Source organism: Mobula birostris, chromosome 20 (genome assembly GCF_030028105.1).
Source record: "Mobula birostris isolate sMobBir1 chromosome 20, sMobBir1.hap1, whole genome shotgun sequence".
Lineage (NCBI taxonomy): Eukaryota > Metazoa > Chordata > Chondrichthyes > Myliobatiformes > Myliobatidae > Mobula > Mobula birostris.
The window spans coordinates 35507466-35524158 of record NC_092389.1 but is presented as its reverse complement, the minus strand read 5'-3'; the positions used below and the strand labels follow the sequence as shown (position 1 = coordinate 35524158).

Here is a 16693-nt window from a genome sequence, read left to right as displayed (position 1 = left end):
AGTAAGGGGATACTTGTGAACCACTGACCACAATTCTATAAATTACAAGGTGATTATGGAAAATGACTGTAGATGTTGGAATCTAGTGCAACAAAGACAGTAAGCGGTAAGGTGCTCAGGAATTAAACTGATAAAAAGGGGAAAAAACTAGAATCTAGATGCATTGTTGCCTGAAATAGCATCTAACATGCTTGCCTTCATGGGTCAGGGCATAGAATATAAAAGTTGGAATATTGTAAGACCATAAGACATTGGAGTAGAATTAGGCCATTTGGTCCATTGAGTCTACTCCACCTTTTAATCATGGTTGATCCTCCCCCACCCCCCACCTCAGCTCCACTCCCTGTAACCTAAGTTCCATCTTGTAGTTCTGATTGCCACACTACAGTTAAAAAAAAATGTGGTTTGGTTGTACTGGAAAGAGTAGAGGAGATTCACTAGGATGTTAACTGGATTGGAGGACTTTAGCTATGGGGAGAGACTGGATAGGCCAGGCTTGCTTATCTTGGAGAAAAAGAGGCAAAGGGATGACTTGGAAGTATATAAAAATAAGAAAAACACCAATAGGATAGTCACCATCTTCTTCCATTGGCAAGAGTATCAAAAGCAAAATAGGTTTAAGATGGGAGGAAGGAATTTTAAAGGGAATCTAAGGAGTTTTTGTTTTGTTTACATAGAGAGTGTTTGATATCTGATAACTTTGCCAGAAGCGGTGGTGGAGTCAGATAGAATTACTGTGTTTAAGAAGCATTTAGACACTTAACAGGCAAGGCATAGAAGGCTATAGTCATAATCCGGACAAATGAGATTGGTTTAAATGGACAAAAAGGTAGACATGGTGGACTGAATTGCCCATTTCTATGCTGTACGACACCAACTGTTCCTAAGAACTTGCCATTTTTTAGTTAAGATGTAGCCTTCTTGACAAACTGAAGTGGTAGGTAGGCTGAAGTCAAGGACACACATCAGTTCAGAGTCACGGTTGAGAACTATTCTGCCATTACCAACCTCGCTGTCTCTATTCCTGGCTCTTACTGGGGCATGGCCCTGAGAGTTGGGGTCATAAATGGACTTTACAGTGACGAAGAACCTATATGTCACGGTTCCTGGCAAACCATTGAGCTTTTCATCCATCATGCGTTAAGACCAATATGCATATGCCCCAATACTTTAAGCTTTGAATGAGGGAAGGACAGACAAGGAGGACTTCTACCGACTTTAAAAGAAACTTGGTCGAAGGTAATGGCAAAATGCCATGAGCTTCAAATGCCAAGTGAAAAGGTAGGACAGTGGAAGCACTTTCTCAATGAAGTGTGTTACTTTTGACAAAATATTTGAAGCATGGCCTTGTCATAGTCGACACCTGTTTTCACCAGATTAGCATTAAGGCAGCATAGCAACACCCACTATATAAGTACAGGAATCTGCTCATTTATACCCTTGTCTCAAGCAAGGGACACAAAATTTGTCTGCATTGCATGTCAAGGCAAGCAATGATGGCTGCTGGACTGATCACCACCTAATGTATTCCATTATCTCTGTCAACCTAGACCCAAAAGGTCAAAAGGAGAGTTGCCACAAGATCAATGTTGAAACTCCTAAGAATTCAAACCTGACTTTTCTCAGACAATACCCTACAAACAACAGAGTGAAACTGGGATGGGGGAAGGGGAGGGCTCTGCCCCCTCCCCCAGCTGCCTATCACCTCCCTCATGGTTCCGCCTCCTTCTACTACCCATTGTGTTTTCCCCTATTCCTTCTTCACCTTTCCTGCCTATCCCCTCCCTGCTTCCCCTCCCCCACCCCTTTATCTTTCCCCTTAACTGGTTTTCCACCTGGAACCTACCAGCTTTCTCCTCCCCACCCTCCCCCCACCTTGTTATAGGGCCCCTGCCCCTTCCCTCTTCAGTCCTGACGAAGGGTTCCGGCCCGAAACGTTGACTGATCGTTTCCATGGATGCTGCCCAACCTGCTGAATTCCTCCAGCCTGTTGTGAGTGTTGCAGAAGACCCAATTAACTGCAAATGCAAGGGATTCCTGGATAGGAAGGTTAACCTTTCCTCAAAGGAAAACTAACAGCTTTAAAGGCATCTGAAGGCAGAGGTTCAGCAGAAAGGAGACATGGACACAGCTCAAGATGCACTACATAACTGAAACACAACCTCCCTACTTTCAATTTCTTTGTAACATATGATAACTTTCTTTTTGCATTCTAAATTACCTGCCATATTGGCCTTTTGCTAACCATGTACTGAGACACCCAGATCCCTCTGTTTCTCAGAGCCAGCCAATCTCTTACCATTTAGCATGATTTTTTTCTTTAAAAAAAATCCTGCTAAAATGGACAATTTCACATTTTCCTGCAGTTAAACCAAGTGACTATTCATTTTTATGGATGCTGCCTGAGCTGCTGCATTCCTCCAGCATTTTGGGTGTGTATTGCTTTGGATTTCCAGCATTTGTAGACTTTCTTGTGTTTATGAAAACCCATTTGCCTGATATTTTGCTATCCCATTGATTTACCCATATCCCTTCATATCCTCTTTGCTTCTTCTTTCCCATGGATCTTTGTGTTATCAGTAAAGTTAGCAACACTCTTGGTGTCTTAATCCAAGTCATTGATATAAATTGTATCAATTTGCAACCAGAGCCAAACATCATCTTGACTGCATTGTCATTAGTTCCAAATCATGAAATTAGTGTGACTTTATTACTTAATGGATACAAAAATCACAGACATCCTTTCTGCAAAAGGTAAATTCTATTTTTTCTTCATTTCAAAGCAGACTGTTCGTTGTTACCTGTCTGTGAACACTGCTTCAATAATTTGAAGTCACCACATGTTTCGTTGCAGGTATCAGTTGCTGGGTTTTTCTCAGTACACATCAAGAATCACACACAATTAATCAATCTGTAATATTATCTCAGTTTTTCCAGTTCCACAGACACTGATGACCGACTTCTAGCAATTGTCACGTTCTTATCCTGCAGATCCAGCATCTACATGCACATATGTCCTCAATCATTTCCTTTTATTTACATCTGCAATTACAAAACCCTTCACCGCCCTTTCTCAACCAGCAACAACTCTGCCACTCAGTTTCTCTTTCCTCATGTTCTCATAGACATCGTATTTATACTTCCTTCTCTGCAACGTAAAATGTTTATTTTCTAACCATTCCTGGTCCAAGTGACATTTGCTGAAACATTAACTGTTCATCTCTCCAGAGATGCTGCTTGAACTGTTGAATATTTCTAGATTTTTCTGACTCTATTTCCAGTATCTGAAGTTTTTTTATGATTTTCAATTACATTTTACACTAGTCTGTCCAAAATAATTATTAACTAGCTGTGACTCAATTAAATTTGCTTCAAATCATTGAACAACCCAACAAATGAAAACAGCAAATGTTGGAAACATTAACAAGCTCAGGCAACACCTTTTTAAAGAGTCTTAGGTTGAAGCTCTTTCATCAGAACATGATCAGTTTCTGATCATCAACACATTGCTCTGTGTGAGATTTTGCTATGACAAAAATTAACTGTCTCCCACATCTTCAAAGGTGTTGACTGCATGCAAAACACTTTAGGACATCTAGAAGTTAAGAATTTAACAACATAAATGTGATTCCTTTTTATCCACACCTATTAATATTAGAAAAAAAAATCAGTTTCAAAATAGTATTGTTAAACTGCAGATGCTGGAAGCTATATAAAAATAGAAAATGCTGGAGAACTCAGCCAGTCAAGCAGTATCTGAGGATGCTCTAGGTCAGGAACTTCTTCCTCAGAACTGAGGGCCTTTCATAGTTCTGAAAAAATACCTTTGGGAAACTTTTTTCACCCCAGAAACACTGCTTGACCAGCTGAGTTCCTTCAGCATTTTCCACTTTTGTATCTATTGCAAAACTTCAAAATAGACAATTATTAGAAGCTAGATATGATTGCCATCCTTTAATTCCTTCTGGAGTCTAAGGAAAGCTCCCACTTTTGACTAATGGAACTGTGGCAGTAGAATACAAAATTAACCAGAAACAGTAAGGAAGTTGCTGGTAGAATGCAAGAGAAACCAGATTGCTTATTGTTAAGATCTACTTAAATGGTTACTGAATAATGCCAACACAGGGAACAAAATGATTTGACAGATATACATGTCAAAGAGCCAACAAATGTTTGCCAGGTCTGTCTGCAGCCCTCCCACCACCATTGCATTTAGTTCTTACCGCTTTAGCAACCGTCTGCCAGGACTGGTGACTCTGACACTTATCCATTTGCTCTTTGTGGAAGAACCGGCATTTTTCTGGAACAAGTAGCACATCGCTCACAAACTCACCTACTAAAAAAAGCAAAATAATTGAATCTGTATTAAAAGTCTCCAGGAGGAACGATAGAGACTAGTTTTCAAACACCCAAGAACATCACACATTGAGTAGAGAAGCTCCATGGTTACATGCATCCATGGTTTCAACACCTTTGGGGTGCTAATTGAAAATTTCTTTGATGAGTGACATGGGCATGTTAAATTCACACAGCCTACTTCTGTGGTGTATGATTCAATGAAATTCCAACCTCAACAATCTGGCTTCTGAAAAGAAGATTCTGCAAAGTTTCTCTAAATCCAGATAACAAATTTAGATAAAATTTAGAGATTTTATTAAAACAGATAAACAAGGATTTTGATGCTCTTTAAAATCAACTAGCTTTTGTGTGTTAAAAACCTATAACTCTAGTTTCATCAAATGGCGAGCAGACACAGCATAAAATGCATGGCTTGTCACAGGGCCATCCTGCTTATCTTGTCCACATTAACCAAAAATTAAGGCACTTAGATTACTCCTACTTCCCTGCTATTGGTCTCTTCAAGCTACTTTTCAAATGTGCTCAGAACATATGCCTCCACACCCATTCTCTAGCAGATCTCTAGCATTCTGTCAAATTTCTCCTCCACATTCCCTACCCCTCCATTCCTTCTACCAATGAAACTACACCACTCCTCACCCAATATAGTGATGGCTGTACCAAAAAGGTCTTTCCTGTTCATCTGGCAGTTAAGTAACTTAGGAAGAGTTAAAATAATGACCAAAGTTATATATGATTTTGAACAATCTTAGACCAAGTTCTTAAATCTAAACAAAGTTCAAAATAAAATTTATTATCCGAGTACATATATGTCACCACAACCCTGAGTTTCTTTTTCTTGCAGACACACAAATGTATAGAATAGTAACTGTAAACAGGATCAATGAAAGAGCAAGAACATAGAAGACAACAAACTGTGCAAATGCAAATATAAATAAATAGAAATAAATAATGAGGGCATGAAATAACAAGATAAAAGAGACCTTAAAGTGAGTTCATTGGCTGTGGGGCCACCAGAAATAGAATGAATGTAGGTATCCTCTTTTGTTTAAGAGCCCAATAGTCGAGGGGGTAGCAACTGTTCTTGAATCTGGTGGTACGAGTCCTGAGGTACTTATACCTTCGACCTGATGGCAGCAGTGAGAAAAGGGCATGACCTGGGTGGTGAGGACCCTTCATGATGGACGCTGCTTTTCTACAGCTACATTTCATGGAGATGTGTTCAATGGTCGGGAGGGCTTTACCAGTGATGTACAGGGCAGAATCCACTACCTTGAGTAGAATTTTCCACTCAAAAGACATTGGTGTTCCCATGCCAGGCTGTAATGCAGCCAGTCAGTACACTTTCCACCACACATCTATAGACATTTGCCAAGGTTTTTGATATCATGCCAAATCACCACAGCCTTCTAAGTAGAGGCACTGTTGTACTTTCTTTATAATTACATTTATATGATGGGTTCTCTGAGATAGTGACACTCAGGAATTTAAAGTTACTGACCCTCTCCACCTCTGATCCTTTGATGAGTACTGGCTCATGGATCTTTGGTTTCCCACTCTTTAAGTCTACAATCAGTTCCTTGGTCTTGCTGACATTAAGTGAGAGGTTGTTATTATGACACCACTCAGCCAAATTTTCTATCTTCCACCTATATGCTGATTCATCACCACCTTTAATACAGCCCACAACAGTGTCGTCATCAGCAAACTTGAATACGGTGTTGAAGCTGTACTTAACTACACAGTCATAGGTGTAAATCGAGTAGAGCAGGGGGCTAAACACAAAGCCCTGTGGTGCACCTGTGCGGATGGAGATTGTGAAGTTGTTTTTGCCCATCCATACTGACTGGGTCTGCAAGTGAGGAAATCCAGGATCCAATTGCACAGGGGTAGCATTGAGACCCAGGTCTTGGAGTTTACTGATTAGTTTTGAGGGGATGATGGTGTTAAATGCCAAGCTGTAATAGATAAAGAGCATCCAGATGGCTGCACCTTTGCTGTCCAGATGTTCCAGGGTAGTGTGAAGAGCCAATAACATGGCAACTTCTGTGGACCTGTTGCCCTGGTAGGCAAACTAAAGCGGATCCAAGTTGCCACTCAAACAGAAGCTGATATGCTTCAACACCAACCTCTCAAAACACTTCATCACTGTGGATGTAACTGTCACTGGGCACAAGACAATGAAAAATGGCATGAGGGACCAGATGGCTATGGGAGATACAGAAACTATGGTACAATGGTTAGGCCTGGGTTTGGTCAATGTAGGCCCAAATTTTTATTGATGCACCAAAGAAAGCATTCCTAACAAACTTCCTAATGAACAGACCTCAGATAGTCAGAATGCACAACCGCTCCTCCCTCCCCATCATCCTAACACGGGTGCCCCCCAGGGCTGTGTGCTGAGCCCATTGTTGTGCACTCTGTTCACACATGACTGCATGGCCACACACATTAGCAACTACATCATCAAGTTCATCCATTACACGACAATGGTGGGGCTTATCACCCACGACGATGAGAAGGCCTACAGAGAAGAGGTCAAAGAGCTTGAGGTCTGGTAGCAGGCAAGTAACCTTTTTCTTAATGTCAACAAGACAAAGGAGATAGTTATTGACTTCAGGAGAACTTGCACCACTCACAGCCCCCTCCACACTTAAATCTGGATGCATAACGCCTTGGTATTGCAACTACTCTGCACGTGACTGAAAGAAACTGCAGAGTTATGGACATGGCTCAGCACATCACGGAAACCAGCCTCGACTCTGTGCACTTGTCTGTGCTTCTTGCTGTCTCAGTAAAGCAAGCAACATAATCAAAGATCCCACCTATCTTAGACATTCTCTCTTCTCTCCTCTTCCATTGGGCAGAAGAGATACAAAAGTCTGAAAGCATGCATCACCTGGCTCAAAGACAGCTTCTACCCTACTGTTATAATGATTCCCTTGTACAGTAAGATGGACTTTTGACCTCACAATCTACCTTACTTTGATCTTATACCTTATTGTTTACCTGCATTGCACCTGGTAGCTGTTGAACTTCATTCTGCAGTCTATTATTGAATTACATTGTTCTACCTACCTCGAGACACTGAATCTGTATGAACACTAAGCAATTCAAGGTTTTCACATGAGGCAATAATGAAACAATGCCAATTATATTTATATTTCTTCCTCCATTTCACTTGCACTACTAAGTGAGAGGTGAGTAGATGACCCCACTGATGAGATTAATCCATGACCATTAGTCTTAATCCAGGTGATAAATGTTGCTCTTTCATGTGCAATTATACTGTCATTCAATTCTGAGCAACCCAGTAAATGAGTTATAGACCCAAGCCAGAGACTTGCACTGGATCAGGGCAGCAAAGTGGCACAGCTGGTAGAGCTGCTGCCTCATAGCACCAAAGAACCAAGTTCAATCTTGACCTTGGGTGCTGCCTGGGTGAGGTTTGTATGTGCTCCCTTGGTTTCTTCCAGGTGCTCTTGCTTTCTTCAAACACCCCAAAGACATGAAAGTTGGCGTACTCTGTAATGCCCAATGTAAATTGCTTCTGTTGTGGTAGAATCTGAGGGGGCGGGGGGGGACCTGTTTCTGTTCTATATCTCTCTCTGATTTGAAGACTAGACTCATAAAACTGTGCAGTACTGTTGAGATCCTGAGATCCTGACCTATTCCTTCAGGTAAGCAAACAAGTTCCATGGCAGAATTTAGAGATTATTCCCTTGTCAAACATTTTTAATCCTCATATCACAAATGAGATGTTATTTGTGGGAATGTAATTCAAAGCACCATTTACAACCCACACACATATGTATGGGAAACAAGAACAGAGAACTAGCCCAAGAGCAATATCACTGTAAAGAAACACATCACTGAACTCAACTGATCATCCCATCCACCATATAAAAGATATGAAAGGGAAGGTTTTAAATGTATTAGGAGTGGCTCAAAATGAAGTCTAACAGATTGCAAAGCAGCACCAGCAAGTGATGGGTGTCAGTTTGTCAGAGCAACCAGCTGTCCTGTGATGCATGAAATGTCAGTAGTACACACATTGGAGCAAAAGAAAGAGGGATGGGGGGAAGAAACATTATTACATCTTCCACCCCGGTATTTCTCAGCATGTATTCCATCATTCCCATCCATCAGCTCAGTCATCCATCTCAGGGAATAAAGTAAATAGAAAGGAGAATCAGGAAATGAAACACATGACTTGTGAACTAAGTGTTAAAACACAAGGAATAGAAAGATAAGGCAATGTAGCCTCCTCAGCCTAACCTCAAATTTCAAAGTACATTTATTATCAATGTATACATTATACAGCCTTGAGATTGGCTTCTTACAGGCAGCCACAAAACAAGAAACCCAAAAGAACCCAATTTAAAAAAAGACCGACAAATACCCAATGAGCAGAGAGAAAAAAATCATGCTAACAATAAAAGTAAGCAAACAACAGGAATTCTGCAGATGCTGGAAATTCAAGCAACACACATAAAAGTTGCTGGTGAACGCAGCAGGCCAGGCAGCATCTCTGGGAAGAGGTGCAGTCGACCTTTCAGGCTGAGACCCTTCGCCAGGAAATAGCAGGAAAAAGTAAGCAAATAGCATTCAGAACGCTATAACCCTAACCTTATCCACCTGTGATTAAACTCTTAAAGATACTTCATGTAGAATAAAAATGAACTTTTGATCTCTCAACCTACCTCGTTACAGCCCTATTGCTTTATTTGTTCTGCATTGTACTGCACTCTAACCATGCCACCATATTCGACATTCTGGTATTTCTTTTCCTTTTGCACTAGCAAAAATACTGATGTTTGGAAAGATCTGTCTGGAAGATGTTTCTGGCCTCTAGGGGTGCAGTTTTGTTTTGTATGAATATCGCTTCCTGTACGTAAGCTGCTTTTTATATAATTTCCTGCATGGGTTAACTTGGATTTCATTTTGAAGCACGATGGAAAGATGTCTATCCCCAACCACTCTTTATTTGTCCTCGAAACAGCAGTATGTGAGTATTAAGTTTTGTTAATATTCACGTATATTTAAGTAAATAGATTTTGAAGGAAGTATGGTTTATCGTTTGTTAAGCTACGTTGCGCCACGAGTTTACTTTTGTTTACATGGCATAGTTACGGAACACTGATTGCAGGAATAATCAACAGTATTAGTGTATTCAGGTGTGTGGTAATCCTGTATTGACTTTAATGTGTATTTTACTTAACTTACTGCAGTTTCACGACTAAGATCTCATTAAAAATCCTGAAGGAAGCTTCCGTCTTTTGAGAAAGCATTGAACTCACTGCATAGCTTTGTATATACATACTGTGAGGGGAGTAGAGTAAAAAGATAACTCATCTTCAAAGGCTTCGCCCATGGACTGGATACGCGTCTGAACACTACACAATGTTGGCTTCTGACCCAAGCAACATCGATCGCAACACCTAGAGGTCAGAGCAGAATGTGGTGCATTGATCTCGTCATCGCAACGTTCGAATGAATCCAACTAGCAAAGCTGCAGCATGAGCTCGTGCCAAAGCTGAATCAGAAAGAATGAGAGCAGTTTGTGATGAACGCGAAGTTGAGATGTAAACGGAGAAAGCTCATAACAGCATGAAGCTGAGGCTACCTCAGTGGAGGCAGAGATGTACTGAGCAGCAGCAGACTTTGACAGTGGTGAATCTACAACCAGAATCAGTCCAAACACCCAATGCAGCTTACAAAAGAATATATCCAAACACATTTTTGGCTATAAAAAAGACAGTGCTTCAGCTCTACAAGGAAAGCTGCCCACACCATGCAGCCAACATGCCTTTCACATTATCCATATTTTGACAGTCAAGGTCCGCAGCAGCAAAGACCCACAACACTCCATTCTGCAGTTTCATCACAACAAAAACCTCAGTCAAGAGTTGCTACCGATACCAACCCAATTTGCACAGACATGGATAGTAAGAGCTTCCATCTATCCCAGGATACACATTATGCAAACCAGTCTCCACAATTCACAAGCCGCAGGTGCATTAGATTTGTCTTGTCGAGTCCTAGTCACAGCAGGACTAAAGGTGCTTGACAACCAGTCTGCCAGTTATCTGTCCCGGAAGTCAAGATTTCACAATCCCGTGGAAGGACCTAGTCTCAAATCTAGCAAAGAGCTATACCTTCTTTGCAAGTGGCTTAACAGAAAGCAACATACAAAAAGGATTAGGGCAGTGCACATTAATAGTCCAGTTGCGGGGTTACAAATACTGTGGCAGTGGCTGGACAAGAGCAAGACTCTCCAGAAGCAATTGAAGAATCTCCTTCAGCAGACCCGATAGCTTTCCAAAGCTCTCATGCAAAGAATCACAGAAGCTACCAGAGCTTGCAGTTCTGTTGTCGGAACTGCAAGCTGCAAAAAACGAGGATGACCTACCAGGACTAAGTTTCTTGGATACAGCAAGAGGGATAAACCTTATAGTGGAGAAACTAACAAGCAAAATGCAATAACAGTGGGTAACCAAAGATTTCAAGTATAAAACGAAGCTTCATGCCCACTAGTTGCCATTTTAATTCTTTGTGGAATTCATCTGCTGCCACACAGAAATGCAAAATGATCCTAGTTTTAGGCTCACACCTTCTGGCAACAGCTCAAAGAGAGGTCTCCAGCAAAAGCATGGGAATCCAGAACCCCTATCATAGTCAACAAAACTGGAGTAGAAAACTCTATCATGAACTCCTGTCTGTAAGAAGCCTCACCCCTTCAAGAAAAGCAGAGGTTTCAGAGAAGAAGCATTTGTAAATGAGTGACACCTTCCAAAGAAGCACTCAGTATTTTCAAATGTTCTTCAGCAGAGCACCAAGCAAAAGACTGTGAAGCTAACATACATTGCACTGAGTGCAACAGTGACCAGTACACATCAGCACTTCATCCAGACAGCTGTGCAGAACACAGTGGGAGCTAGCTGAGCATCCATCAAATGTAGCTACTTCCTCATGTACAAATGTATGCAGGGAAGGCTTCCAAGGTAAATCCTGCTCTAAAATGTTGAGCCAACATCTATCCGATAGGACAACCTGAGTAAAAATTAAAGGCATATGTGATATTAGATGATTACAGCAATGTACCATTGGCAACAATCACCATTCTTTGACATATTCAGTATTCAAAGTTCTGTTTCCCCATACACTCTAAAGATATGCTCTGGAACATTAGCAGTTGCTGGAAGAAAAGCCAGTGGATTTGTCATGGAGTCAATGAGACAGTAGGTCTGCTTACCTTAATCAACCCTCAGAGAGTGTGACCATATTCCCAACTGGGATGAAATCCAAATTCCTGAAGATGCACACAGTCATTCACATCTTAAGGACACAGCTGGTTAGACTCCCCCACTTGACTCTTCTGCTGAGATTCACCTGTTGCTTTGCAGAGACACCATCTGCGCACATAAGATATGTGAACCTTATGCCTAACGACCAGACCTGGGTTGGAGGGGGGGGGGTGTTGGTCACAGTGGGTGAAGTCTGCCTTACTGGTGCTCATCAGCCCACCGTCAGTACATTTAAGACTAATGTCCTGGAAAACAGGTGCCCAACTCATCTCAGACCCTGTGAGAGTAGAATCTATATGAAAGAGAAGAATGTAGGTAAGCAGACCAAGCGCCCTGAAATATCTCTGCTCAACCAGATTTAGGCAAGCTGGTCTTCTGTCACTCAGAAGATGATTATAAGCTGGCACCTTCATTTGAAGATGAGGTCTTCGTTCAAATCATGAACAAAGAGTTTAGCAAAGACAAATCAATCAGTTGGGTAGTTCCTCTTCCTTATCACTCTCCATGACAAGTCCCATCAAAGAACAGAGAGCGGGCCCTGAGTAAACTCGTGTCCTTCAGTCGCACATTCAGAAGGAAACCAGAAATGAAAGGTCATTATGCGGAGTTCATGGAGAGACTCTTCAGGAACAATTATGCTGACTTAGCTCCTCCACCAGATCCTAACAAAGAAAACTGGTATTTGCCCAACTTCAGTGTTTACCACCCCCAAAACCTGCACAAATACCACTTGTCTTTGATTCAAGTGTGCAGTTCAACGGCATAACAGCATGCTCTTGTGGGGTCCAGACCTCAATAAGTTTGCTTGGGGTCCTCGTGCGCTTCAGAACTGAGTCCATCGCAGTAATGACAGATATTGAACCATTTCTGTATCGTACCCCAAACTTCCCCTTTTCTTTGTCCTTCTCACTACTTTTCTAACTATAGCTTCAGCTCTTTTATATTGTATGAAAGATGAGTAGGAGTAACACTGCCTAACTTTCCCAAAAGCTTTATTCCCCTCCTTCACAGCTCTTTTATATTCTTCTGTCAACCAGGGAACAGCTCTCCTTTTATTATCGCCCAACAATCTGGGAATTGATTCCTCAGCTATTGAGTTCAGTACAGAGCACAAGGTATTATTACTCAGCTTGATATCCTCCAAAACCACACAGAAGTCATCAAGAACATCCTTATTTACTTTTTAAAATTCCATCTGGGGATACGATATCCTTTTCTCCTATACACGTTTATTCCCATTGTACAGATAATCGGGAAATGATCACTCCCCACTGGTGTATCATTCTACACTTCCCAGTTCCACACCTTTTCTATATCCTCAGATATCAGTGTAAGATTGAAAGCAGAAACAGTAGATTCATCCTTCTATTCCTATCATTCAAGCACACCAAACACTTTTCCAGAAATTCTTCCACCACTGTCCCATTCACATTTGTGTCACGACAATCCCGCTTTGTACTAGAGGCATTAGAATACCCACACCATATAACGCAAATAGGAAGAAATCTGCATATAACCTTATTTTTCCCATTTCCACCCACACAATCAGGCAAGGGTTATAAATATTTATCATCTGTACTTCACGATTCTTTCTCCAAATTCAACCACAATTGACTCAAAGAACCCCAATCTCCAAACCTGTGTACTATCCCACTTTTGACAAAGGTAGTCACTCCTCCTTCATTGCCCATTTTTTATATCAACATAATCTTGTATCTTAAAACTTGGACAGATTTCAACCAGGTTTCACCTATTTGGTAAATCTTCAATAAATTTCTAAAATTCTTGACTATTAGCTAGCAGGCTTCCAGCATTCCATTGTAAGATTCACAAAAAACCATTAACAACACTCCTTTGAAGTCTGAACATTATTTACTCCTCCTTGTAAGGCATCATTAATAACTTATAAAGTTCTTTATCGCTAAATGTTTTCTGCAGCTTTTAATATAATTTTAGTTTGTGTACAATTTATCACATCTGCCATGAAAGTGACAAACTTTAGTTAATCAACAGAGAATCCTTTATTATACAATTATGCACTTCAAATACTCTCTTAAATCTATCTGTATTCTGGATATTAATAGGTCCCATTGACACTGTCTTCTGTACTTTCTGCAGAGCCCCTGCATATGAAACGCCAAACACACTGCACTTCCACAGCTTTTTTTATACACAGGACAACCTGGAAAGCAGAACCGAGTTCTCCTCCACAGTTGCTACAAATTAGCCTGACACCTTCTCCACAATTGCCATAATCATGTTCTCCACCACATCCACTACACCGCTTTTTACCCTAACACACAGCTGCTACATGACCAAACTTTTGACACTGAAAACATCTCAGAGGGGGTGGCACAGAGACTCAAACCAGAAAATTCATATAACCTAAATTAACCATATCCGGCAACATTTTCCCCCATCAAATTTAAACACCATCAATAAGCTATGTGTTCTAACTCCACCACGAAACCTTTTTAAATGTTTAGCATCCATAACTTTTCCCCAAACTAAACATTTTTTAAACTTAGTCCATGGATACATCTGGAGGCACTCCAGAGATTACCCCCGCCCCCAAAGCCACTGTTATTCAATACAATTTGTGTTACTTTCCCTCCTCATACACCTTTGAATTACAAAGCTTTCTCACATTGCTTACTAGTTTTACAAAATACTAAGAGTGCCCCGTCTCTTATAAGTTTTGCACCCACAATATCTCCCAATATTTTTCTTTCAAATCCTTAGTCTAATTGGATTGATATCAGAAACAGGGGCACATTCAAAACCTCCCTTCCTTCTTTTACTTAAATCCAGCCCAGTGAACACAACTCCCGTCCCACAACTTCTACTACTACTATTAAAGTTTTATGGTGGTTGGCAAAACAGCTTTAAGGCACGCTACCGCCATCTTCTGAACTGGAGCGTGAGTCAAGATATCTAAATCCTATATATTTATATTTGTATCAAATTCTATGAAAAAGACCTGTATTCTTAAGGAACTGCACTATTTACTTGAAGCAATAATCCTGTGATCCTTTCTGCAAAATACCGTTAATGTTAAATTGCATTTTATTCCATGATAACTTTAAAATCAACCACCCCCTCTCTTGATTATATCTTGGACTCCTCGCTAGTACATGGTCAACTGTTTCTTGTTGTTTACAACACTCACACCTCCCAGTATTGTATTTCTTCATTAAGAAACAATATACTATTTAACCCTGTGGGCCCAAACCTCAATCTCAAATATCATCACCTCCTCCCTCCTGCATTCCTCCACCATCCCACTTCTTTCCAAATATCAAAGATGTCTTCCTGTTCTCCCTTCATCCCATTGTTCTCTCCACATGTTTTCTGATTTCATTTTAATAATGTTTTTCGTTTCTCCTTTACTGTAATTTATTTGAATGCCCACTTCTCGTCTAGTTGCCTCCTTTGCTAATTTGCTCATTCCCACTGTGCTGAAATCCACAGAAAACGCACCCAGACTCCCATCATTTTAAATCTAAATACGGTTTGTATTATCTCACACATAATGTCTGGGCTTGCCTCTGAATGCAAATCTTTTAGACTCCTGATTGTTGTGCCTGAATCAGACAATGTTACAACTCGCATCGGTCTCACTTTCCCCACCCACTGCAAAGCTAATATCCAGCTGAGATTTCACCTGTCTACACTGAGAAATCGTCATTTATCCTCACCTGCTTTCTAATGTTAAAACCAGGCACTACCAATCCTACCCCTCATCTACTAGTACCATTTTTAAACCATCTGTGTATATTTGTAAATATCCATAATAAGTATTATTTACCCAAGATTCAACTATATCTTGATGTAAAATCATTTCTCTATTTTTCTGCCTCATTTTGAATATTTGAAGATCCGTCTCTGGTGCTTCACACAGCCACGGAGGCGGCCCAGGAAAAGGCACTGTAGCACTCACTGCCTTATTACTAATTCCTGTCATTTCCGCTTTTCCTTTCAAAGTCCTTGTAAAACTTCTGATTTTCTTTCTTTCTTTTTCCCAGCATGGATCTAAAAGCTGTTTCATTGGATGATTTTCTCCATGCCCGGAGAGGTTTACCCAATATGTTAACACAAGCTGTGATCTTCTCAGTTCCAGAGGTGTCTCTCCCAAGTCCACCTGCATTGCCACCACTGGTGTTGTCCTTACTGCCCCACTGATTAACCTTAGTGCTTGACTGTGAATTATATCCAGTTTCTTGAGCATACTGTGTGATGCTGATCCATACACCATAGTGAGAGAGTGATGTGTGTGTGTGTGTGTGTGTGTGTGTGTGTGTGTGTGTGTGTTCCAATCAGCTCCCCACTCCTTTCCTATTAAACACATTTAGCACTTTCTTACTTTTCATTATTATTTCCCAAATATGAGTTAACCATGCGAGTCTTTTATCAAACCAAATTCCTAAAAATTAAGGTATCCACACTTTCTAATTCTCTACCATAAAGTTGTAGTTTTAAGTGTTGTTCTGTCCTCTTCCTGGTCATATAGAGTCACAAAAAACTACAATATAGAAACAGGTCCTTTGGCACATCTAGTCCATGCCAAAACCACTTAAGCTGCCTACTCCCATCGATCTGTACCTGGACCACAGCGATCCATATTCCTACTATCCTTGTACTATCGAAACTTCTTTTAAACATTGAAAATTGAGCTCGCATGCACCACTTGTGCTGGCAACTCATTCCACACTCTCACGACCCTCTGAGTGAAAAAGTTTCCCCTCATGTTCCCCTTAAACTTTCCACCTTTCACCCTTAACCCATGTAGTACCACCCAACCTCAGTGGAAAAAAGCCTTCTTGCATTTACCCTATCTATACCCTTCATAATTTAGTATATCAAATCTTCTCTCAACCTTCGACGTTCTAAAGAATAGTCTGAACCTATTCAGACTTTCCTTGTAACCCAGGTCTTCCAGATCCAGCAACATCCTTGTAAATTCTCTGCACTCTTTCAAACCTGTTTCCATCTTTCCTGTAGGTAGGTAACCAAAACTGCACACAATA

The 16693-nt window shown here is 40.8% G+C and overlaps 1 protein-coding gene across 5 annotated transcripts in view; it reads right to left on the bottom strand.

Moving 5' to 3' along the window:
- Positions 1-16693, bottom strand: part of LOC140185139 (amyloid beta precursor like protein 2-like) — a 156677-nt gene that overhangs the window by 89752 nt on the left and 50232 nt on the right. For all 5 annotated transcript variants that reach the window (XM_072238506.1, XM_072238501.1, XM_072238505.1 and 2 more), the window contains exon 4: positions 4224-4336. In XM_072238506.1, coding sequence (XP_072094607.1) covers positions 4224-4336 — 113 coding nt within the window. The remainder of the gene's footprint in view (positions 1-4223; positions 4337-16693) is intronic.